Here is a 26,506-nt window from a genome sequence, read left to right on the forward strand (position 1 = left end):
CTGTACTCTCAACCAGATGGCAATAATATACCCGCAACATTTTATACTTTTAAAACCTATTTTAGGGGTATATTAGTGGAATACATTTTTATACTGAACACAAAAATGTTCATTTATTTTAATTAATCTGTATTCATTCTTTGGTTGACTTCAAATGAAAACATTCTGTTCTACCATAATATATATATGTATAAATATATATAGATATAAAATGCAATTTCTTTCTTGAAGAAGAATCATGTACAGTCTTGGACCTCTTGAGTGAAATTTTGGCCCTGCTGTGGAGAGCATGGGTTCACTGCTGTGGTGGGACCAGGCTCTCTTCCAGTGTACCTTATTTGTCAGTCATGATAGTCCAGGCACAGCAGATCTGAGGCACTTTTGAGCCAGATGCCACCTGGAAGCTGAAGGCAGCATTTGTAGTAAGGCTGCGGCACATGATGGATTGGAGATGTACGGTTGCACGAGGGCTCCTGGATGATCCCTTGCTGTGGAAAATGAGCGGGTAAGAACTAGAGAGGCTTGCTATAAGTACGTAAGAATTCATTTATACATCCTACTCCATCCTGTCTTTCAGTGGAGAGGTAGGGATCCCTGGAAAGCCCTTCTGATGTCCTGCCTCTGGACTACAGCACACCTAGTGCAACCCCTGTGTCTGTCTCTTCAGCATGTGTAGTATGAATCTTGTGGCTCTTGAGCCTTCTGTATTTTTGGAGTGTAGTTAATGGGGTCAGGATTGTTGATACTGTATCAGCTATATTGGTTTTGGCTTCAATTTTTAAAGCAATGCTTTCTCATTTAATCTTTCTCTGATGCACTGCTTCTTGAATTGTGTGGTTTAATGGAAATTTCAAAATGTTCAAAACAGTTTTCTCTTTATATTACTTAATGGCACAGAATCATCTAGCACTGGTGATTTTATGAACTACATACAGGGCTAGACTAATCTGGTTGTTCTCCATATCACCAAAAAGTCTTCAGAAAAGGTGATTTAGATATTTGGAGTTTTATTCTTCAAATCATGGCACTGACTGTAGGTCCTCCCTCCTTCTCTTCCTGGAGAAGCCTTTTCGTCCTCTGAACTTTTTCTTTTCCATTTTCAAACTTTTCTGTCTTAGCTTCATTATTTTCATTGTTTCCCTTCCGCATTGCTTTGTTGTGCACTTAAATTTTGTTGTGCGCTGAAATGTATTTACTATGTTTTCCCAGTAATCTTTCATGGGTCACTAGAGTAATTATCTGGTGAGTGTTGTCTGGATACAGGCCTTAGGCTTCTGAGGTCTTCTGGGTCTTCTTGGTGTTTCACACTTCGTTAAATCATGGTGTTTGGTGCTCCCTTCTGTTTTACAACACATCCATTTCTACATCAGTCCTAGTTATTTTTGTGATGAAAGGGCTTACCAATATTTCAAGGACAGACAATAGAGCACCACTATTGAAGATCCAGGTTAGCCTGAGCCCACAAATTGCTAAGAATTAAGGTCGGTATTAAGATATTACTTTGTAGTGCGTGCTGTGTTTCCATTGGTCCTGATGCTTGGAGCATATGCTATGAAAAAATTTACCTATTTACAGTTACAAAACTGCTGATGCCCAGACCATTCTGAATTGGGTGGGAAGGAAAATTGTGATCAGGAGGACTTGGCAGACCTCTACTTTATCTGAAAACACCATACAGTTTGTAATGTCAATATACTGCAAAGGAATGCTATGATGTGTTAAAATCCTTCCTTTTGATTTCTAAAAGCCTCATGTAAAGTATACTGTACTCATACCCAGTATTTGTGATCAACTGGTGTCTTGCTTCCACCATCTGCTTTTACAAAACTATTTTTACCTTAACAAGTATCTGTGGCTGGCACTGAGTGACCCTTTGATGTTCAGTCAGTCACAGACAAGAATAAAATTGCATAATAGACTTTTCTTGTCTGATCATAATCTCAGCCGTGTGTGCTGGTGATTTCCTTCAAACTAACTGAAAAAAGCACTGGCACAGGGAGTGCTTGGCTGCAGCTGTGTGCCTGTTTTGTCAGAAAGACAGAATGAAAAGAAATCTTGAGAAGTGTTGAGGTGTTTGTGAAATGGATCTTATGGGAATATTCATAAAATAAAGAACTTAGGTTTTGTTTGGTGGGGTTTTTTTTTCAGCAAAAAAGACTGAGTGTTCTTTCAGGTCTCAAACCAGGTTTTGAAAATGACCAAATGCTATAGAAAACTATTTTGCTCTTCTAGCATCATTCCTCCTGACCACATGAACAATGGCAACACAGCACATGGCCCAAAATAATAACTTCTACCAGCCTCCCACATTTTCTTCAGAGAGCTGAAAGATGTCAGCACAGTCAGCATTAAAAAACAAACAATGTTAAGACAGATTCTGCTGTTCCAAACTGCATTGTGCCTCATGTGCCTCACAGAAATGGTGGTGCATTTCTGTCTTCCACCCATGGAGGTAAGGTATGCAAAATGGGATTTTTGCATGAGAATTTGTGGAACTCTGCCATGTAAGTACATTTTGGTAGCAGCATGACCCACTACCAAAGGTTACAGACAGCCTGTGTTTGCTGCCTCTCCCTAAGCTTCAGCTTTCCCAATGTAAAGCAAAAACAGGCCATGTATAGAGAATTACGTTTAATCAAACACAGATTTATTGTTCTGCTTGTGCAGAAATTTTAACTTCATGCCTTGCTAGTTATAATGAAAATTCTGAGCTTCTGTTTTTTTTGGGAAAAAAGTATGAATTTTGATCTAAGAAAAATAATATTTAATTTTTTTTTCTTTTTTTTTTTTGCCGTAAGCTTTCACTACAGCAAGAAGGAACCAATTCACCCCATCATCATCAGTTCAGCTGTTAATTCTCATTTTAATTTATGTGGATCTTGCTTTTCTCAAAGCAAATCTTTAAAATTATTTTCTTTATCTGATGTCAGAGGTACTTTGATCTACCATGGTGACAAGCTAAAACTTCAGATTGTGAGGCCTTCTTTTTAATGGTGGTACTACTCTATATAGCCATATTAGTGCTTAATAAAAAAACCTAACAACATATATTCATATATTTTTTTAGCTTTAGTAAAATATACTGTGAAATTGTAAGCCTGCAGGCCTTGAAATAATAGAATGATTTGGGTTGGAAAGGACCTTAAGATTATCTAGTTGCAACTCCTGCCATGGGCAGGGGTGCGTCATCCTTGACCATGTCACCCAAGGCTCTGTCCAACCTGACCTTGGACACTGCCAGGGATGGAGCATTTACCACTTCTTTTGGCAACCTCTTCCAGTGCCTCTCCACCCTCACAGTAAAGAACTTCTTCCTTATATCTAACCTGAACTTCCCCTGTTTAAGCTTAAATATCTAACTTCATGTCATTTATGGACCTAGATCTGACGGAGAGAAACAAGTCATTGTGTCATCCTTTTCAAAGTTGCTGATGTATGGGACAGTAAAGTTAAATCCAGAAAAACAGATTGGCAGTGGTAAAGTGTCAAGAAAGATATAAATACGTGGCACAATATAGCTCCGCGTGGTTTTCACTGGTGTGCGTATCTGTAATATATGCATGCCTTGGCTCTGCTTAGTTTTGATTAAAAAAAAACAACAAAACAGAAACAAAGTTGCTTGTACCATATCAGAAATGTTTCATAACTTTTATCCCATCGTATTCAACTGATGTAATATATCCATCACCCTTTATCAGTCTAAGGCCTCCTGCTTTATTTTGGCATTTCATTATGATTTGGCATTTCTAATTTTTCATATTTGAATAGTATTTGTGTCATCTTCCCAGTAAACATTTTTGTGTCCCTACTCTCATCTTGCTCAGCAAGTTCCTGTCTACATCTGCCTGGTGAATAAGTATTTCACTTTGTAGTGAAATAACTACATTTTGAGTTGGGGATTTTATTCATACATATGTATCTCTATATATGTGTACACACCCACTTTTATGCATTTGATATAATTAAAGGATGATTGTAAATGACTACACTGTATATATTTTAAACAGATCAAATTAATTTTTGTGTGTTCAGAGAATATAGTGACTTCATAGAATTCTGGTGTGACACTGGGATATTTGAAATTGTGTTGCTTTTTTTCCAGTTGACTAGCAGTTTTAAAGTGAGAATGATAGACTGATTTTGGCAGTCAGTTCTGGCCATATGTTTTTGCCTGGCACAAGTGACTGCTGGGTATTTTCTTGTGTCAGGTTCTTAGAGGTATTTAATGCGGGAATGTTTGTATTTGTTATTTTGTGTGATAGCAAAAGTCGATGTTAAAAAAAACCAACCCATCCGGCAGCTCACGCACATGCATACAGCCTCTCTGACACTTGAGATTTAGAGCATGTTTTGAGACTGGCGGATTTGCTGTGTTTGAAGAGATGTTCCATTTCCTCTTGCCTCCCTCTTGCCTTTTCCACAGCTGGCACCAGGGCAAGTGGCGGCTGGGCTGGGGTTGGGCCTGCTGAGCAGCACTGCAGCCCAGAGCCCTGCAGCAGGCAGGGCAAGGCTGGCCATGTGATGATGGGCTGAGCAGGGATGGATCCGCCTCCAGGTCAGCGCCAGGTGGCACATCAAATCATGTCCATGTAAGAAGCCGAGGCAGGAACAGCAACAGGCTGGTGTGATCACAGACTCTGCTGTGGTGTTGCTGAGGCAGGGGCTGACAGACCCCAGGGCTGACTGACATGTGCCCTGGGCCCAGTGGGGAGTCCCCAGGGAAGGCAGGCATGGACAGTCAGAGCTGTGTGTCCCCAGTGCCCTCAATGTCTCTTTAGGCCGTTCTGCAGGGCACTCACCCTCCGAAGTCTGCTCTGCTGTTGCAGTAAATTTACTGTCAGGAAGACAGGTCACAGAGAGGAGAGATCCTGCCCCCAGTTCAAAAGGTGAAGGGCAGGAATGTGGCTATCCCAGAATATTGTAGCTTATTTTTCTGCGAGTAGAGAAAACATCAGTAACACAAGTAAATTGGAAAGATGCTAAAGAGGCTGTGGCATGTAGCCTTAAAATTGAGTGCTCAGTGATGAAATATAATAAGTAGGGGACTGGAGCACCTCCCATATGAAGACAGGCTGGGGAAGTTGAGGCTGTTCAGCCTAGAGAAGCGAAGGCTGCATGGAGACCTCATAGCAGCCTTCCAGTATCTGAAGGGGGCCTACAAGGGTGCTCTTCGCTAGGGACTTTAGTGATGGGACAAGGGGTGATGGATTTAAAGTTAAACAGGGGAAGTTTAGGTTAGATATAAGGCAGAAGTTCTTTACTGTGAAGGTGGTGAGGCACTGGAATGGGTTGGCCAAAGAAGTGGTAAATGCTCCATCCCTAGCAGTGTTTAAGGCCAGGTTAGACATAACCTTGGGCAACATGGTCTAGTGGAAGGTGTCCCTGACCATGGCAAGTAGATGTTCTTAAAGTCCTTTCCAACTCCAGCCATTCTATAATTCTATAATTTCATTTCTGCATTGTGTGTTTCAAAACAAATTGGGACATGATTGTAGTGATACTTGGATCCCCTCAAATGGGACGAGTAAAAACAAATTAACTTAGACTTTCAAAATCTAACATTAGACCTGTAAACACCAAGGAAAGAAGCCCTATTATGTGTCTGTTCTCTGGAGAAGCTGGCTTCATCCTCTCCCTTCCAGCAGTGCGCATGGCTGTACTGCATACAGCTACCTACTTGGGCTAACACTGTCCTGAGCTATAACAATGTTTATTCCCTTGAGTTCTGGCTTGTTTTTATTTCTAGTAGTTCTTGTAGAAATTAAACAATGTGAAAACAAACATTTCCATGTCAGTAGATGGGTAAGTAGGTTTTCTCTGGAACTTCTGGTTTTTCTATATTTGGAGCTAGTTGTTTCTACACAGACATTCCAATGGTATAGACACCATTTTAATTCGTATTCTGATATGGATTGTATAATTTTTTTATATGTGTTTGCTGTATACTGAACAGCTAACAAACTTCATGAAGTTAGAAAGCTCCTTCCCTAGTTAAGTCTGAGAGCTGCTTTATTCAATTGTATATTTGTTTGAGTGAGTCGTCAGCTATCCACTAATGCTTCTAATATTTAGCAGAATATAGATGCCATAAGAATTATGTGATAAATATCCTGGGGAATTGCAAACGAGCGTAACTGTTGAAATAGTGGAATCTCACTATTGCAGTCTTCACCTTGCTGTCCCTTTTCTATCCTTAAACCTATTGCAGTAGTTCTACTTGAGATTTTCTGACCCTTACAAATTTTATTTAACTCATGCAGTCTTTGCAAAAATACTGGCACATTCTTCCACAGGAGAGGGGTAATTTAAAAGCTGCAATAATATACACTTTATTTTTAAATCTAATACTTCTTATTAATACAGAAAGCTGTAGCATGTAGCTGGAAATATGTAGAGTTTAAAGAGTCTTACCCATATCTAAGCACATTAAAGAATGGCGTAAGTCTATTTTAGATGAAACACAAATTTAGCTTAATTCTATATCAAGAAAGTTCAAGGCAGCTTTGTGCTGACATGAGCAGCCAGTAAATCAAGATAAAAATAGATAAAAATAGCATTTTCAAGAGACTTTTAAAGGAAATGCCAACATAATTGTAGTGTTGGGTTAGCTAGCTTTGCATTCCTCTATAGAGAATTTGGGTATAGTAAAACCGAGTGAATTATTTACAGGAAGTAATTCACTAGACAAATTTAGCTTCTGTCTTGGATTAAGAGGCATACTTCCTAGGATAAAATTAGGTTACTGTGAGAGTTGCTGAGTTTAAAATGTGCCTTACTACAATATAAGAGAGCAACTGCATGTGCATGCATATTTCTGGAGGAAAAGTGCTGCTGCACTGTTGTCTTTTTTATTTGCCTCTATTCTTGGTTTGGATTACTTGGTAGCAAGGAGCAGTCAGGAGGAAACTGTTAACCTGTCTATTTGCTGGATTTTACTCAGTGTTACATTCAGGTAACACTGGTTGGAATGCTTGTATGGAAATACAAACCCAGGATATCTACAAAGGAGCTGCCATAGTTGTTCGGAACAAAAGTCTGTTTAACCCCAGGTATTACTTTCATCAGCAATGACCTTAAGCAGACTGACCCTTCTGAAGAAGGATGATAGGGCAAACATAGATGATATTTCTCCCTGATGTTCTCACAGCTATTTTTAATTAAATGACATGAGCTTTAAAATGTATTTATTTCCCTAAGAATGGGAAAATACTTGTGACAGTATCTGTATCTGTTAATTTTAATGTCCTTGCAGTGATAAGCTTCTTTTTGGCTCAGCATGTGACTTGAAGACATAGTATTCCTAAGCTCAAAACCTATATATAAACTATTTATTTCATAACAATGTGTATTCTTCTGTCCTTTTCCGTAGGGAGATTACTGGGCTGACTATGCAGTAACTGCCGGTTTCTTTTCTCCCCATCGGCTGAAGTTATTAGTCCTCCATCTACCACTTCCCTGGCAGAGCTTTCCCAAAGGTCTGTTGCTGGTACTGTCAGCAAACATCTCATTTTTTGCCTTTTTTGAACCTAGTTCCCACCAGCTTAATATGATGCCCCCTAAATCTTGCAGTGCCCAGCCCCTGCTCAACCTTTCTATGCTCCTCATGACTTGTATAAAACTGTCATCAGTATTTATAGCATTTATGAATACTGCTATATTGCTTTCCATAAACAGTTGTTTGAATAAAAGTCAATCATGATTGATACTCAATCTTAAAATTTCAGTTAATAATCAAGGAACACTTTTTATGATACTCATTTAGTGTTAGCTAGAACTAAAGATGTTTCCATCAGAGAGTTTATTCCCTGCTAAGGAGAGAAATAACCTCACCAAGGATGGGGTTTTATAGACATTGTTTATGTCAGATTACTACATTGCTCTCTATGTGTGACTACATCATAAAATCGTTTGTTAGGTGAAGGTAATTTACAAATAATCAGAAGCAAGCAAATTACTCTAGCTTAATGAGTTGCCAGTGTAGGCTCTTTTTCTGCTGTGGCTGTGAAGTTGGCTTACATTAATGTGCATTAATTTTATTGCACAAATGCAGTGACTGGGGAGGCCTTATGCTGCCGGTTATCATGGCTCAACAGTGAGTGGTAACTCATTAAGTCATGGTAACTTCATGGCATATACCTCTCAGTCTGGACCTGGTGCAAAATACACAGCAGGTCATTTTGCCAGGAAAACATCATGCCAGTGCATCAACATCTGCAGCAGCAGCACACTCATATCAGGGCAGTGTTTAAAAGTGTTGATTTTCAGCCATACAGACTGAATGTGTGAAATCATTATCTCTGAAACACTATCTCACTCCTTGTGTTGACAGAAGAGGTTCTGCAGTTGGATTTCGCTCTTTATAGAAGAAGGGAATTGTTGACAGGATGTTCAGTGCAAGGGCATCTCAAGACGGGGATCTTGCTATCTCAACGTTGTTCCAATTTGTCAGAATTTGGCAGCTTTTTGATGAAGTCATCTGAGAGCTTTCTTGGAGACAGTTGAGGGTATTTTTGCTAATTGATGAAAGGACTATATGAATACCACTTGGGACTGGTTATTCTAATGCTGATGAGATTCTATTTTATGACATATATATGTCAAGAAAAATATCAGGCAAGCCAGTTGGTGAGAACTTTGGACAGCCTCCAAAGCTGCACTTGATGCAGTGGCAGTAGGGTAGAATGGAGCTGACTGAACCATCCTGCTTTCCAGTGCTCCTGGGAGCAAAAAGGGTTGGGAAGGTCTCCTGTTCTAACGCAGAACCTAGATACACAAATCTGTGAAGAAAAAGACTTCAACCAGTTCCAGGCTGCTGGAGCTGCTGTGGAAAGACACTTCAAAGAACTTTGCACAATGTTGTTTAACCATTTAATTGGACTTTCAATAACATGTGCTGACTGTTTTATAAAAGCCTGCCACAGCTCTGAACTATTCTTTAGAGACTTGACCTCAGCTTGCAGAGTCTCCCCATCTCATCTTTTTTGTTCCTATTTAATCTTTTTCTTTACTTCTTTCCCTTTTTGCAATTCCCTTGACACACTGAAAACCAGGAAATAACAATAAAAAGTTGTGGCACAAGATTTACTACCATTACATTATATTGTGTTCTGCTACTAGTTTCTTGCGCTACATATATCCTACAGTTGCATTTCTACAATTTACGTTATAGAAATTCCAGGTAGCAACTGATTTTCATTTGGGGCTCATAAAGTGCGTACGAATGTATCTTATGTTCATCAAATATAAAGATTAAAATAATAGAACAGTATCTCACCATGAGATAGAGTATTCAAGAACCCCAAGCATCTGAAAAATATGTTCTTATTTTATTTATTGAAACAAAAAAGATACTTGGAACAGCTGCCTCCAGGCTGTTCCTTGAGAGGTGATGTGCAATCGTGCCATAATGGAGGGACTTACAGAACATTTCATAGTACTCTAGCAGGTAGCTAGGATTTTGCATTACCTTAATTTCCACCTTCTTTTCCTTTATCCTTTCTGTACATTTTCCTGTTTTTAATCTGTGCTAAACTAGTTCATTTTACTGGATAAATTATTAATCACAGATTATGAGAAAAAATAATATTGAGAAGGGACAGTACTTTCTAGTGTGAAATAGTTTGGCTGTGGGTTTTTGAGCGGAGAAGAGCAGTGTTCTAAAGTCATGTGCTGAGCCAAAGAGGTACTGATCACCACAGACAGATACTATCACAAGAGTTTTTTCCCCAGTCTTCGGAAAAGACATTTCAAAGGTCTTATCATCTGACCTCAGTAGGGAAAAGGCTTTTAAAAATAATAGAAAAAAATACACATTTTTCACACCATCCTTGTGTTAATCTTTGCTTATATTCTTTTTGTCTCTAGGAAGAATGGGGAATAAAAAGTACCTGAAGCAGCCATAATTATCATGGACACAATGCAATTGCTCAGCAGTAAGATCTTAAATATGTACATTCTTTTGCAACAGATCATAAATTGTAGGTTATAGTTTGTTTTGCAGTGAAGCAGGATTGTCTGAGTCACTACTTTAGGAAGAAAAGAAATTGAGTAGTTTCTGTCAAATCTAAAAAGGAAATTTGTGTTTTGTATGTAGCAATGTAAAAACGTCAGCAAGTTTCTTTGCATTATTGGCACAGTTCAATTGTTTTGCTTCCATATATTGAGATTGTGCCTTCACAGTTTGTTCACAAGCAAGGCGTAAGCTTCTCCGAAATGCAATATTTATCTTCTTTATTCAGAACTAGAAAACCTGTCAGATTGATGGCAGTGGTGGTTAAAGTGTTGGCACTTTTGGTATAAATTCCAAAGAAAAAAGGCTGCTGAATGCCAGGGCTCCGAGAAATGGCCTGTTGAGATCCAACAGTTTTCTCCAGCCTGAAATTCTGCAGCTCCCCTCCAAACCTGCCCCATGTACTTGCGTCTGAGTTTAACCAGTTTGTATCTGCCTTTGCTTAAATTTCAGTTGTGTTGGTATTAACATGCTGAATTGTAAACACGCACAGCTGAGATGCACATTTCTTTCAGTATCCCAGTTACATGTGTAGCAACTTCAAGCGTAACGGATGGACCCATGGCCAGGACCAGTATTGTCTTGAGCTAAAGATTGTCTTGAACCCAAGATTGTCTTGAACACAAGATTTTAGTCACAATCATCCTAACTTATTTTCCCTTCACTAACAATTCTTTTGTTACTTCATGTGGAAAAGTTATTCATCATATTGTATCCTAAGTGATTGAATTGTGCTGCTGACTCAGTTTTAGTAGTGGATAGGAATTGGGAAATTCGCCTGAAAATATTCAAAACTTACTAAACTACAAGTATTCCCTTATGTAGCACTTGCTGATCCTTCCAAACAGGAGATTATTACTGTCCAACTGTTAGATGTAAAATAAAAATCATTGCATGAAGATGAACACCTTATGTATCTGAAAGATGTAGTGAAATCTTTACATATTTCTTTTTTATTTGCTGCTTCAGTTACACTGCTTTCCTTCATTCAGTACTATGCTTAACGTGTGGACTTGAAAGTGAGATTTTAAAGATATACAGAGATTCAAGTAGATGCAAAAGAGATTTACAAAAGCACCTAGGTACGTCTTGGTCCCGGTGGGAATCTGATCTTTGTGATATTTACAGAGATTATCCTTTGGCATGACAGTCAAGTCTCACAAAGTTTCCTTTTATCAGACAACCTTTATTGCTTGTCACATCTTACAGATGTGGGAGTAGGAGGACTGATACAAATGGGCCCTCCTTTTTTCAGCTTTATTTAGCTACTTCTTAATTTTAGTAACTTGATTTATTTCTTTTGGATTTCAATCAGCAATTTAGGCCTCATCTTCTGTTAAACCAATACTAATTTCCAGGACAAACTTTAAATTCTAAGACTTTTCAAAGTATGTATTCTTTGGAAGAGGTCTCAAATGTCTGCATAACTTCACCTGTGATCCCTTGAATAACGTGTTCTATGTATCAACTTGATAGTGATTATTCGATTGAGGTGAAATGTCAAAAAGAAAGTAAGTTTCTTTTACTTAGAAAGAAGCTCAAAATATATTAATTAAATTCTGTTTTTATTCCACAGACTGAAGTTTTGTGTTTAATCTTTTTTTGCTCTGTGCAAGTAAGCAAAGGTCTCTTCTGTTCTTTTACATTAAAGAGGCTTTGTGGATTTCAGACTTTATAATAGAATAAACGTGTTTAAGGGCAAAGTATTTGTGAATTAGAACTTTCCAGCAAGTGAAGTTTGACATTCTAGCATTTTTCTGAGTTAGCTCTTCAGGCTTATAAGACAGTAGTGTAATCTTTGCTGTGGTGTGCAAAGTGTTGGACTCATGCACCCGGTTTCCACATTTGCTTGTGGTTACAATTGTGAGACTGAAAATTCCACTGCCTCATATAGGTTGGGAAAAGGAGACTGTATCTGTTGGAAGTGGATAAAAATAAACTTATTTGAGGAAAGGGATGGGAATTGTTGACGATGAACATGAATTATGCTTGTGGTAAATGTGTTGGATTTATACTGTCCTTAAAAATGCTTTATAATCAATTTAAATGACACTTGTTTATGCTTCTTTTGTGAAGCACTTTCCTTTTGCTAACACATTTGATTTGCAGTCAGTGCACTTGCTAACTATTTTTCATTTCCTAAACCAATAGCAGTGGATTTTGTAAGACTGAAGGAGATTATTTATTAGGAAGAAACCTTTGGAGATGCACATTGTGCATTTTATGTGTGTATGTGAACATATCTATATAAATGTCTAAATGTATGCATATATGCCATAGTCAGTCAAAGCTTAGCATATTAAAAAAGTTTGTTATTCTCCATTGATTTAACTATATATTTTGCTACCAGCCCAGATAATGTTATTTACAGCTGAGCATTATGAGTATTCCTGTAAAAGATGGGGAATGTTCAGTTCCCATTGGCTGGAACTCCTTTTTGTCACATAAATCTTCCCTACCTTTCCAAACCACAATTAAATAAAGTCCAAATTCTGCTGATTTTACTGAGCTTTTCATAGTTTAGCTATTTCCAGAACACCTTTAAATAGAAATCATAACCAGTAACTCAATGTACTACAGGAGACTGTGTAGCACACTGCAGGGCATATGTACTACACCCTGCCTGACATATTATGCAATCTTACCTTCCACTTTAGTATATTAAGAGGGTATTTTCAAGTGCTAAACTTAAAATGTTGTGTTAAATTTTGCTGGTATATGGCCTTGTCCCTTAAAGATTAGACAAATCTGAATTGAAGATGTGAAATTGCAGATATTTACAACCTTCATTGCTCAGCAAGACAATGGCAGCATTCTCAGCCATACTGAAATGGTCTTAAAATACCTGATTTTGCAGTGGTTGGGTAAACTGTGTGTTTGAAAACTAACAAGAAATACAGTTTTCAGTTTTAAAAAGAGTTGTATCTTGAAAGAATATAAATGCTTTTGAGCTTATGCTTCTGTCAGTCATCAAAAATGCAAAGGAATAACATCTTCAGCTAAAGGATTGCAGTGGGAACAGGAAATAAATCTCTAAGACTGGTTGTTACAATCAATACCCAAGTTGTTTAGGTGACAGGTGCCCACTGTCTAATTGATAGAAATTTTTTGTTTTATACTGGGTTTTGCTAATTCCTTTGCTTCCTGCCTGTGGAGCTATTGGTTGAAGCAGTCCTCGGGGGACACGACTGTTGTTCATACAGTCTTTGTGACTGATATGGATGTAATGTTTTTTTTTCCCCTTTAATAGTTCTTGTAGTAATTCCCCTGACCATGGGCTCAATGAGCGCTTTCAAACTCCTTACGGAAAACACCTCTGCCAGCGGAATGGCAGGAAGCTTGTATGTTTGTTTGCCAGACTTCACTGGCTGCATAAACCAGTTGCTGCAGCTCTAAAAATGATGTGGCTGGTGCTGTAGTGATTTTCTGCACTGAAGGTGGATGCCAGCAGGAGTTATGTACTGCAGATATTTTAGTGAACTCTGAAAAGACCATGCTGTAATACTCCCAAACATTTCTGCTAGCGTGTGATTTTCTCTCCATCATTATCTTCTGTAGAATTATATCTGTGGGAAGCCAGCTTATATCACTGTGCTTTACTGTGTAACAAGGAATTGGTTTTCCCTTGTATTATTTAATATATATTTGGCTCTAAAGCCTACCTCAGTTTCCTGCAATAGTTCGTTACATGCAGTGAGCACGAGTGTGAGGGGGCACAGAAATCGTGTATGGGCCATGCCCACTGAGGTTAGGACTGAACTGAAATGTATTTTACCAATTAGCAACTAGTTAGACAGCTGCCTAGCTGGGTCTTTTTTGATTCTGACTGTTCTCTGTAATTTCTAACACTGCCAAGGGTTAGAAAACATGTGGGTTTTATTTATTGATCACTAACTATTCTATGATGGGTTTCAGAATGTTATACTGGAATATTAATAGCTTTTCTCTGAAATTAGTTCATGCTCCCTGAAATAGAAGAGTAAGCCTCTTGTAGGCACAAGTACAAACTTGTCATGAGACATGTTTGCTTTAAAAGGTGTTTTACTCTTTTTCAGTGTTCGTCAGGTTCAACTCTAGCCATGGTTTCCCTGTGGAGGTTGGTTCAGATGCCAGCATCCTCCAGCTGAAGGAGGTGGTTGCCCAGCGACAGGGAGTTCCAGCTGACCAGCTGCGGGTGATTTTTGCAGGGAGGGAGCTCAGCAATGACTTGACACTGCAGGTAAGTCTCCCTTGGTAGCTTTGCTTCTGGACTGCTGCCAGCCACACTGCCTCTACCTCTAATGCTGCCAATCTGGCATTCATGCCTGAGATCTAATAGAATAAATAGTGCCTGGGGATTCCTTGAACTTTACTCCACAATGCTTCATTAATTCTGACCTTCTTAATTATGCATTAAAACAGCAAGCAGGAAGGATAGGGGAAGAGAGAGAATAGGAGAGAGAGAACACGAGAGAGAGCTGTGCCTTGTGAATAAATGTTTACTGACTACAGAAGCAAGCCATGCACATTTTCTGTATCTGTTCAATTTCTATCTTATTCCATTTGAATCTTAATGAAGAAGGATGTGAATAAATTGCTCTAAATCACGCTGCACAGTCATCACATTTTATAGAATTTGTAACCCAATTGTGACCCCTGGAGGATAGCTACAGGGCTGCCGCTGCTCCATGTGCAGCTGCGCCTGTGCAGGTGAGTGTGCTGCTGGAGGGATGGTTCCAGATCAGAAAGCCCACAGAACTACTGAGCTCAAAAACTCTATGAAGCTAAGAGAGGAGCAGAGAGCATGGAAGAGCGGCTATAAGTAGGTATCTGAATTTCAGCTCCTGAAGGTCAGCTAATTGTTCTCTTCCATAAATTCAGCGGGGTGTTCAGCTGTTGTAAGCAGTAGTAAGCATGGAAAGATAGGTTTAGTTTTCTCTTCCTTGTTACCTTTGTTACTATTGCCAGTGCTGCAGCAGTTGCTTTATAAATATATTTATTTATCCGGTATGTTGGTTTGGGAGTTCACTCAGCCAGGGCTTAGCATAAGGTCACACACATTTAAGACATTTAGGGAACTTTGGGAAACCTACTGGCCTCTCGACAAAGTACAGATACTGATTTAATGAAATTGTTGTCCTTCTGCAGTGGTATCAAAAAACTGCAGATGCAGTTTGTAGTAGTGCATGTGATTATATAAATGATCCCTCACAGGCAGAACTATTAATTGGCGCTCATATTTCAGAAGTACTGCTGTACTTAGAATGGCTGCTAAGCCTGGGTACAGAAGGTCACTACCGTATTGATGACCTATCACTGTTTCTCCTTGATTATGATATTTTTTGCTTTGCAAAGGGTTTTAGGGAGTTCCAACACACAAAGGAAGGTATGGAAATGTGAATTGTTGTCAGTCTCCAATACATCACCTGTGGATAATATTGATGCACATATTCATGGCATAAACAGCATTGTGCCTTCAATTACTTATATGTGAAAACAGATATATGAAAATGTAAGAAAAAAAATAATGTGAACTCTAGAAATTGTCATTTGCTGAATTTGATGTCTGTGTTGTTCTGTCAGAAGCTTCTGAACCATGTAACATTTCCTGGAAGCTGTAGGTATTGCTGTTACTGCCATTTTATGTCAGCATGAAACAGATTTTGAGCCTACTTTTGCTCTTGCAGCCAAGTTTGTTGTCAGCTACAACATGTTGTCAGGGTAAATTAAAAGTTGCTTTTCAAGTGTACAAGTCTGCTGATGATTTGATTAATTTCATTTGAATGTCAGAATTACCATGTGTAGCCAAGAATTTTTATTACTTAGGAAACTGAACCTGGACTCATTGCTTTGACTTTTGGCTTCTAAAGCAGCTAGGAAGTTCAGAAGCTGTTTCAGATAGTATAATCCAAGCACCTTTATTTAATTGTCTTCAATATTGCAAGCATTAATATAATTAGTGGCATATCAACTGTATTTTTATTCTTGATATTTAATGAAGTGTATTTTACTCTGCTTCTGTGTTTGCAGTTTTTTCTGTCGTATATTTGCGTATGTGTAGTTCTTTATTGTGGAAATGTGTCTGCATAAAAAGAACAGTTGAGGGCTTGAGATGTTTGAGTTCCTATGGTAGGCTTTTTGGGGCTTTTTGCATAAGGAACTGAATGCTAGTAAAACTTGAGTGCTACTGAAACACTAACTGCTGGCATTTATGTTGCATCTGTAATTTCGGAGTGAACATCACATATGAACAAATTAACTAGCTCTTGTTTTCTAGGCCTAGGGATTTGCATGCAGAATAAAACAAAAAACAGATTTGTACTGAGTTGTCACTTTTAAGTAATTTCATTTTATGGAAATGTAGAATTTCTAGTAAGTCCATTTTATCCTTCCATTTTTCATAAATTACTTTTGAACTTATTTGTCTTAGGATACTGTTGGAGAATGTAGAGGTCAGGAAGGAGGACTGAAGGAGTATTACAGATAATGAGATTATAGAGGACATGGGAAAAGCTTGCAGGATAATTGCAGGATTATGGGGCAGGGATATAGGAAATACTCCAGGATAGCAAACTTTATTGGTTTCACAGCTCACAGAACAAGTAGATTTGGACTGACAGCTACTTTAGGATCTCAGGCAGCTAATGCAAAACATAACTGAGAATGTAAAAGCTGCATTTATTTTTCTGTTTGGAGAGAAGGAAAGATCTTTCATGGTAGCTGAAACCTGTAAAAACAAACAGAAAAAGAAGATAGAATGGAAAAACATTAAAGGGAAATTATTATAAAAAAGAAAGTTGAGGTCTTAAATAGGTAATTTGATAACAACAACAACCGTAGAAAAACTGTAGGAAGAAGTGTGAAGACATTTAATTTGGTACCTCAGATAAGTGTTTTGTCCTTGAAAAATAAGAGGAAGACTAGACACTGATTCAGCTCTGCACAGGGGAAATCAGTGTCTTAGCTAGTGACTAAGGGGCAAGTAGTGGTATTAGAGCCATGGTAAGGAAAGATTGGTAATGACTGGATGAAGAATGAGGCCTGCAAATTTGGATCTCATAAGAAGGAATTAGAGCAATAAGCTGCTTGCTAAAAGCACAGCAAATGGTGTCACTGTAAGGGTGCTAAATATTCTGAAAAATGATGAAGAGCTCCCTGCTGATTACAGTTCACTTTGGCATGAATAGAAGTAATTAATTAATATATGCCCAAAATAGGAATTCTTTCAGGCAGCTCTCAAGAGTATATGAGAACAGTGGTAAAATCTTCTTGTGCCAGTCATAAGGGAAAAAGAACAGAGCCGTAACGGTCACCAAAGGAATGAACAGGTGGTAGTTGCGTATCAGGAACACTGTAGTGTTGCAACAGGAGGTGACTGCTTATAATAATATTGTCCTTGCCTCCAAGAATAGCAAAATTAGTAACAAGCCTTCTGGAAGTAAAATATATTGATTGATGATTTTGCTCAATGTGCACAATTTGAAATTTACTACTGTTAATAGAAGCACTATTATATTAATACAGGCTTCCCATTCAAAATTCCTTTGTGTGAAGAAGCTCTTTGCAAACAGTTTGCACGAGATATTCCCTGCCTTGCAGAGCTTACAATCTAAATGAATAAGGCAGACAAATGATGTGATGGGAATCAGTAGCCTGGCTTATTCACAGTCAGTAGCAAAGTAGGGAGGGTAGAATTATGTCTTCTGTTTCCCAATCCATTACCATTTCTTTTTGATGGTGTTTCTGGTGTCCTCAGTCTCCACTGGGACAGCTTCTGAATCAGAGTTAGCTTACATTTGACTGGAGCATAGGCTTGAGGCTTGGAGCATAGGCTTGAGGCTTGGAGCATAGGCTTCTCCTGAATTTGGCTTTGGCTGCATCCATCCATATATGTACTTTCCTGAAATGGTTTATACACACATTCATGAAACAAACAAACATGACTAGAAGTGTTGTTAAACACTGGCATGTGAGCTGACAGGCGTAACTGAAAGTGAGTGAAAAAGAGTGGCATAACTGAAGTGGCAACATAGATTATAATCTCTGCAGAGAAGGGAAAAGAGCAGTGGTGGGGGAGAAATTGCACTATGAGTAATGTTAGTGGGCTGCATTTTGAAAGTGATTTGGAAAGAGTATATTTCGTTTTGGAAGGATTTCTGAGATCAGTCCAGAGGGCGCCTGGCTCTACTGAAAGCACTTTCTGCTGGTGTTGTGTGGAAAGCTCAAGGACAGAGGGGGCACTTTGTGACATCAGGTCTCAGTTTATATCTCTCACATTATAAATATTTATGAAAGTATCATTAATACTATTGTTCTCAGTGATCAACTTTTTTAGCAGGAACAGGTATTTGAACAATAGAACATTGCATTTTATTGAAGAAGGACCTTGTATACCTAAGTGTGTGGCACCTTTCTTACTCTAAGCATAGCTCATTATAATAGAGCTTCCAGAAGTTCTTGTATTTCCCTGTTTCAGTTTACTGAAGGTACAAAGGAGAAACCAGGTAACACAGTGCAAAATATGTCCTTAACCAACAAAAAAAACAAACCTCCATGTGCTTGACTTTAGTTATAAACCCATGAACACTAAGATTAGAATGGGTCTTTTGACATACAGCTAGTAGTGCTTTTTGTTACGACCTACATTTTCATATGTAGGATACCAGATCACTCACAGAATGTCTTTGATATTTGGCAGTTTTATAAGTTATGGAATACAGTTGAGCCAACATTTGCATATGTAAATGCTGTTTGGAGAGATTTGCTCACAGAATCAATCATCATATGTGAAATTCAAAGAGAAAATAATTATTTTGTGTGTGTGTTTAAATCAGTATTTTGGATCAATATTTGATTGACCTGTGGATCTTTTCTTATTTGCAAAGTTGGAAGAGATGTATATTGTACTTCGAAACAGAAAAAGCTAGCTGAAGAATATTTAGGTATGTTATAGTAATAAAGGAAATCTAGAGATGTTGTATGTGTTGCGGGTAATATGGACTTGGTTAAAAGTGTTCCTGTCTTTTGATAGCTGCAGACTTACTATATGTGACAACAGAGACTCTATGTGTTGAATGTTTTTCCAAGATTTGCATTGGGCCTTTTGGTATTATACGTCCATAATGAATGTGGACATATTTCTTACGTGTGTTAGCTGGTCTACTGATGGTTGAGGAGGATGTGTGATAGGGTTTTCTTTGCAAACTTTTTGCAGTGCGCGCTCTCTACAAATTTGTATTTAATTTCTAGAAGGGTTTGGTACCTAGGTGAATTCTGTGTTGTCTGCTAAATCCGGTGCATGGTTCCCTGGAATAGGATTTTGGTGCTAGTATTCTTACAGGAGTCTTATGGACTCATAATATTTCTGAATGACTGGTGTTGCCCTTTTAGAATCAATTCCAAATTTCTAAATGAGAGCTTCTTTTGTTTTCCACTTTGCTGACAATTTCAGTAAGTTGGGAGTCTATTATAGAGTTAATTTCCATTCCATCTATGATTGTTATTACTTTCTTATATGTGAAAACATATTCAGGCGGCAGATGAATTTTTTTTTTTTAGCTTCATTTCTCTTAGGCAGTTAAAACTCACTGTATTGAGGCCATTAAGTGAATTTTACAAAATCCATTTCTGAAAGAGCAGTTGCTTTGCATGGGACTGATAGAGAAACTGCAATACTATTTGCACAAAATACAGTATGTTGATGAGAAACTCCTCCAGCAAACCACTGTAGTTCTCAAGATATATATAGTGTTTCAGAATGAAATTATCTGAAAATGGCCCTAATATTAGATGTGCTTTTGTTTTCTACCTGAATACTTGTGTTAGGCACTTTTTGAACTTTTCTTTCTCTTCATGAGTATAATCCAATTCATACATTTACAGTCCTGTACATTGTTTTGATTCAGAGCCCCCTTTAGGTAAACAGAGGGATAATGTGGGTGTAAGATAAAACTTCAAAACACTGTAGTTATTGGAGTTGTGGCAGTGAGTAATAACTTCTGAGTTTGTTAATCATGACAGTAAAAGAAAGGTCAGCCCACATCTTTCATTCATCACATTTCTAAATGGCTGTGATGTAAAATTTCTTAGCATATTGCACAGCATTACCAAAACCTATAGTTGAATTAGCAGAAGTTCAAGGGTATGGGGGTATTTCCTTTCTTCTTCCTCCCTTTTCCTCAAAAGAAAAATGTGCTATTAACTGTTCTGGTAGATTACATTCATAAGGATCAATAGAGATTATATATTTTCTAATTCATCACTGTATAGAGCAGTCAGTGTCAAACATTTCTATTGTGTTAAAAACCAAGCAAAAGTAGGATTTATTTAACACCTTACATACTGATAATACTGGGTTAAGAAATGAGAAATTGGGACAGAGTATCTGTGAATTGTTTTTTAACATTGATAATTTTGTGCCTGGAAAATAAAATTATAAAAGAAGAATGGAAACTTCGGTGTTGGAAATATATTTAAAATAGCAGGTAGCACACCAAATATGCCTCTTCAATATAAAAGTGGAATGTAGTCCCTTGACATTGTAATTTCTTTGCTTTAGTTTTAATTTTACTAATTTAGATTTTTACAGCTCTGCTCATCTGAGATATCATCTGTAATACTATAAATATTTGTGATTATCAAGGTCACAAAGCTATCATAGTGACAGAATTATAGAATCATAGAATACCAGGTTGGAAGGGACCTCAGGGATGATCTAGTCCAACCTTTCTTAGCAAAGCATGACCTAGACTACATGTCCCAGCACCTGGTCCAGTCAAATCTTAAAGATGTCCAACACTGGAGAATCCACTACCTCCCTGGGAAGATTATTCCAATGGCTGATTGTTCTCATTTTGAAAACTTTTCCTCTTGTGTCCAGTTGGAATCTTACTAGGATAACTTGTGCCAATTACCCCTTTTCTTTTCCATGGGACTCCTTGTAAAAAGGGAATTAAACTTTGTAGTCACCCTTTAAATACTGGAACATGGTGATAAAGTCTTTACCAATCCTTTTCTCTAGGTTGAACAAACAGAGTTTTCTCATTCTTTCCTTATATATATGACAGGCTTCCTCACAGTATTCCAGGTGTGGCTTGATGAGAACTGAGTAGAGTAGAATAATGGCATCTTTATCTCTGCTGGTGATGCCCTTGATGTAACACAGCATCCTGTTGGCTTTCTTGCATCCTGTTGGCTTCTTTAAGCCCATTCTGGATTTCCTTCTTGTTTTATTTTTGCTTTTCAAGCTTTCCCACTCATTTTAATTGAAAATGTGGGAGGGAAATATAAATGCTTCATAGCTGGCTACAGTTTTCATCATAGATGAACCTTCATGCACTAGGAGACATATAATTATTCCTGTTATGAGTGGTTTTGATGGAGGGGGTAGGGAGGGAAGAAGAAATCAAAAGGACAGAGTTTTTCCATTTTTCCATTTTGACAGCAAAAGCCCAATGAAAGGAAATAACATTGGTCATCCTAAAAAAATAGCACCAACACAGGCTTAAAGAGAAAGAATACAATTATTTTAGGAGTTATTGAAGCAAAACTAGGCATATATTTCCTTATATATCTTTTCATTGGAGCAACCCTCAATGAATTTACAATTCCTAGAAGCTTTCTTATGAATTCTAAAAGCCTAGTAAATAAATAAATGTGAAGTGTTTAAAAAAATAAAAAAAAACAACAATGAGCAGAACAAAGCAATGCAATTTTCTCCTCATTTAAACTAAATAAAGCAGGAAAATGTATCTTTTCCACAAATGAAATAATTTTCACTTTCCTCATAATACATAGCAGGCTGTTACTTCATTTTATCAGGTAGAACATTGGCTCTGTTGATTTAGTGAAAGTGATGCCATTGACTTTCCACGAGCCAGCATTCTCCCTCTGATTCTCTCTTCCTCTCATTTTGTCTCTCACTCATTCTCTCCCTCTTCTTTCTCCCTTTGTCTCTTACACACATATGCTGTACCTTCCATTCACAGAAGTATGGATGTGACTCCTGCTGATTCCAGTTTCCAGTGCTGTTCCTGAATAAGTTGACCATGGCTTTCCTCACTTGTACTGCTTTTCTTGTTATTAGTTTCTCATAGATCAAGTAACTTTTCCTGCTTTCATTTCTGCATCTTCCAATCAATTCCAGTTCTTTAAAATACTGTTTCCATCCAACATCCGTTGCCCATTGAGGTGTTAAACCAGCGTAGGATAGTAATTGTTCTTTCTAATCTTTCTTTCTCTAAGTCTATGAAATAAAGATGAGGGAGAAAATGAAAAAAATTAATTTGTCTTGCAGATCTGCTCTACCTGTTAACATTTTCTTCTGCTTATGGTTTCTATCCCTCGTTGGATGATGTGCTTCTGTACTAGCTGTCGACTTCCTTGTTTTCTGATCTTCTTTATCTCACCATGAAGCTGATAGATCTGCAGGAGACTATAGAGCTACAAGATAATCTATAGGTAGGCCTGCAGGCCTTGTGGGAAATCTCAGGAGAATTGTTTTAGAGAGCTGTTTTCCCAGCAGGAAAACATCTAGGTCCTCTTGTGAGATACTGGAGTTAATGCATATCTTCATATTAGTTTATCTATATGTGTGTGATAATGCATAAGAGATTATCACCATATTTCATGCTATTTTGAAGAGGTATGTAAATGTTGGTGATTTTTTGGTTGATGAGGTTGTACTTCTCATGAAAAGAGACATGACACCACAGTTGCTAGTTATATGGTAGAATTAATATAAAAAAGATACCAATAATGAAACATCTTTAAACTTCAAAAACGTTTCTAATACAGTTTTTCTCTATTAACTATTTGATATAAAACAGGATGATGGAAACATATAAAAGTTTTATTGCTGTATATTTGGTATTTGGGATATACCAGAGCTCTGACTTCATGATTTGCTTCTTATACAGCTCATCCCAAATTATCCTATAAAATATTTTTACTGTACTAAGTTAGCATCTTTAACATAGCAATCTATTCATTTTTGTCTTTCACAGTATGCAGCATACTGAGAGTACAAAACAGGCAAATGTATGCAAGTATGTTTAAGTGCAGGAAATAATAGCTACTTCCCTCTTTAACCAAGATCATATAACCTTTATTCCTGCCATATATTTGTTACCCTAGAGGGTGATTTGGGGTCTTTGTTTACCATTTATCTTACATCAGTGTGTTTATTACTGCATCTTAAGCACATGTAGTTTAAAGTGTCTGAGCTTCAGGAAAGGAAGAATCAATCCAATTTTAAAACATCTTAATGTTTTTACTGTCAAAATTTTATAGCAAAAATGTTTCAATGACAATAAATAAATTAAAATAACCAATTGGATATATGGCATTGGGAACTTTATTATATGTGACTGTGTTCCCTTTTTCTTTATTAATAAACAGTAGTGCATTTCTCCTGAATGTACTAAGATGCTGAGCTTTAGGGTATGGATTTTTTATGTAATGTTTTATATAATATTTGTTTCTGGGCAGCAAGTAGTAGTGGAAACTTCTGTTAGCTTTCTCAAAATGATTTTATAAATTTTTGTGCTGTCGCTATGGCAAACACAGCAAGAGAGGAAGTCGTGCAACAATGCGGCAGAATAACAAGGGGAAGAAAGGATGCATGTAGAAATAAATGCCATGCTGACATAAAGATTTCAAGACTGAGTATCAGAAAGCTAGAAGGATTGTGGGAATTTCAGATAAAAAGAGTTCAGGTAGACCTGAAAGGTTTAATGGACAGTGTTATTCTTAATTATATGGCATTTACTAAATGTGAGGGAGATTAGGTAAGCAACCAAAGAAAAGTCCATTATACAGCAGAGTTTGAGAAGCATCTCAGATTTTCCTATCAGGCAGGAAACCAAGACATAAAGTGAAGGTTACGATATATTAGAGATGGCTGAAAAAGCAAGGGAACCCAGGGAATTGGATCGCAAAAGCTTATGAATTGATGGCAACCACTGGTAAGCCCACATCTAAAAAATTTCCACTAACTAGTGGAACGGGAAATTTTCCATGTTTTAATATAATTTGCAATGTGAGGCTATTACATAAAGAACTACATTCAAGGCCCGACACCTAAAATAACAGAAGTGAACAGGTTATTGACGTCAAAAGAGGTGTGGATTATGTTAAAGAAATCTACCTGAAGTGGCAGACACACTCAGTGGGTCACCAGACCCAACCGATTCCTTAAATACATCATCAGGTGAGATTAAAGACTTCACCCTTGCAAAATTAGTGATTTTTTTTTTTATGTTTTATTTTCTTTTAATTAAAAAGACAAGAAAATTTTCAGTACATTTTAAAGCAGTGAAAAAAAATCCAAACTGAAGAACAGTAACCCATGCAAGTCTATTGTCTGGAAAACCAATTTAGGAAATACTCCAGCTCATTTACCTGACTTGAGCTATGTGGTGAATGCAACAATATATTGAAACAAAGTATTACACTTAAACTTGCTCAGCATACTCAGTATTCCTATTTAGGATGAAGGCAGATACTTAAAATTGTATATATATCCTGTAATTCAGCAAGGCAACTGAAGAATTTCTCAATGCACATGTGCATTCAATTCTAAATACATTATAGGGAACAAGATTTGTGGAGGTTGAACTGGTAACCATTGTTGATGTGGTGGAATATATTTTCAAACAGAAATGTTAACCATGTAAGCACTATTCAGCCAGGTAGGCACTTAGCCTTATTATAAATTAGAGCTATGAGTTTTAATTCTGATTTCAGAAGAGTGGAGAAACTGGCTGCAGTAACACTTAACTACCCATATGCCTGAAATGATTTGTGTGCTTGCTTTTCAAAGGTCTATTCTGTAAATGCCATCCTTTATCACTGCAAAGGTAATAAAAGCAGCATCCCCAGAAGTGTTCATTTCTGATAGAATTCATTGCTGATCTCATCTATTTAGGTGAATGCAAATGAAAGTTCTCTCTTCTGTTTCTCTGAAGGATTGATGCATTTCTGACTGGTGAGCCCTGCACAGTGTCAGTCTCCAGAAACAAATGGAGGAATATTGACACAGAGTGGGTTCATACTGCAAGTAGCCACAGGATTTAGTCTCCTTGAATCTCTGGGTGTGTATGTGTCAGTCATAAATCAGTCTGTGAATTACTTATCTCCTGACATAATTCAAATCTCTTGGAAATGTTCTTTTTCTGTTAAAAAGAAGGATTGACTTTGCAAGGTCCCTGTGGAAAATACTGAAAAAAATGTTATTGGTAAATAAATGAAATGTAGAATTGGAGAGAAAGTTCACTTTGCATTCATGGAGACTTTCATATGTTCTGTTGTTTCACTGCATTAGGAGACATGGTGCTTCCATTGTAAGGTAATTTAATATGATATATTGTGTATTTATAGTTAAAGCTAAAAATTGAACTTTTCCAGCAGCAGAGAACAGTAATAGCCCTGCAGGATATATACTAGCTCACAGTAAGGCTCGTACCTGCAGCTTTGGAGTTGCACTGTTTTGGAGGCTATAAGTCAGCGCCAGGGTTTCTAGTGCTCCTTACATGAGAGCAATTGCACCAGTGCTTAGAAAATAGAGGATTCGAGAGAGAAATAATCTTTCCTTAAAATGAGAAAAAGGTGAGATTTGCTTTTGAGGCTTGCTTTGTCATTGCCTGCTTTGAAATCTCTTTGTGGTAGCTATGTTCAGTTGTTTTATAAAGTCATTGGCATGCTGACATTTCCAAAGGTGCATTCCAGAAACAGTGTGTGAGGTCTTGTTGCTGAAGAACTGTGTGATGTCCTGACTTCATATTGAAATCCCCATAATTCAGGAAGAAATGTTTAGCGACCTCCTGCTCCACTTAGACATATACAAGTCAAGAGGGGGTAATCAGTTATTGGAACAGGCTTCCCAGGGAAGTGGTGGAATCACTGTCCCTGGCAGTGTTTAGGCCTTCACTGATATGGTTTAGTGGTGGTCTTGACAGTCTAGGGGTAATGATTGGACTTAATGATCATAAAGGCCTTTTTCAACTTAGCTGATTCTATAATTCATTACAGTACTGGGAGGAGGCTGAAGTATGTATTTTAAACTTCCATTTAGAATTGTGGGCTTTGATGTTTTGTTTATTGTGTACTTTACCTCTCTGCAATTTATTACACTTTCATGCAAGAAAAGTCAAATGCTGCAATTAAAGCAATGTTTATGTTTTAAATTGAATGTTCTGTGGAAGAACCGAGGTGCTATACTCCTCCCTCTCGCCTACAAGTCTTTTTAGTTCAGTGGTAAGATGTGTATTTGATCATTCAGTTCATTTTCAGGTATTAGTGTTGAAGCAGTAAAAAAATGGGAAACTGAAAGCATACATTAATGATGATCACATACGCTAAGATGCCCATAAGCATTTGTGAAAATTAACATAAATATGAAAGTTAGAATTACTTAAAATCTATTCTGAGAAAAACAAACACTTTTTCCTGCCAATGCCAAAAAAAAGACACTCTTGTTAGTTTTGGAATTGAAAGTTACTTTTGAACTATCCTGTTTTA

At 37.5% G+C, this 26,506-nt stretch overlaps 2 protein-coding genes across 5 annotated transcripts in view; one reads left to right on the top strand and one right to left on the bottom strand.

Annotated features, from left to right (window-relative positions):
• The window catches only part of LOC134175667 (uncharacterized protein YagA-like), a 268,407-nt gene that overhangs the window by 180,663 nt on the left and 61,238 nt on the right, over positions 1 to 26,506 (bottom strand). The window lies entirely within an intron of this gene.
• Positions 1 to 26,506, top strand: part of PRKN (parkin RBR E3 ubiquitin protein ligase) — a 725,154-nt gene that overhangs the window by 127,520 nt on the left and 571,128 nt on the right. For all 4 annotated transcript variants that reach the window (XM_062641870.1, XM_062641872.1, XM_062641873.1 and 1 more), the window contains exon 2: positions 14,065 to 14,228. In XM_062641870.1, coding sequence (XP_062497854.1) covers positions 14,065 to 14,228 — 164 coding nt within the window. The remainder of the gene's footprint in view (positions 1 to 14,064; positions 14,229 to 26,506) is intronic.

This window comes from Pezoporus occidentalis, unplaced genomic scaffold (genome assembly GCF_034315485.1).
Source record: "Pezoporus occidentalis ecotype Australia unplaced genomic scaffold, CSIRO_AGI_Poc_V1 ctg7, whole genome shotgun sequence".
Classification (NCBI taxonomy): domain Eukaryota; kingdom Metazoa; phylum Chordata; class Aves; order Psittaciformes; family Psittacidae; genus Pezoporus; species Pezoporus occidentalis.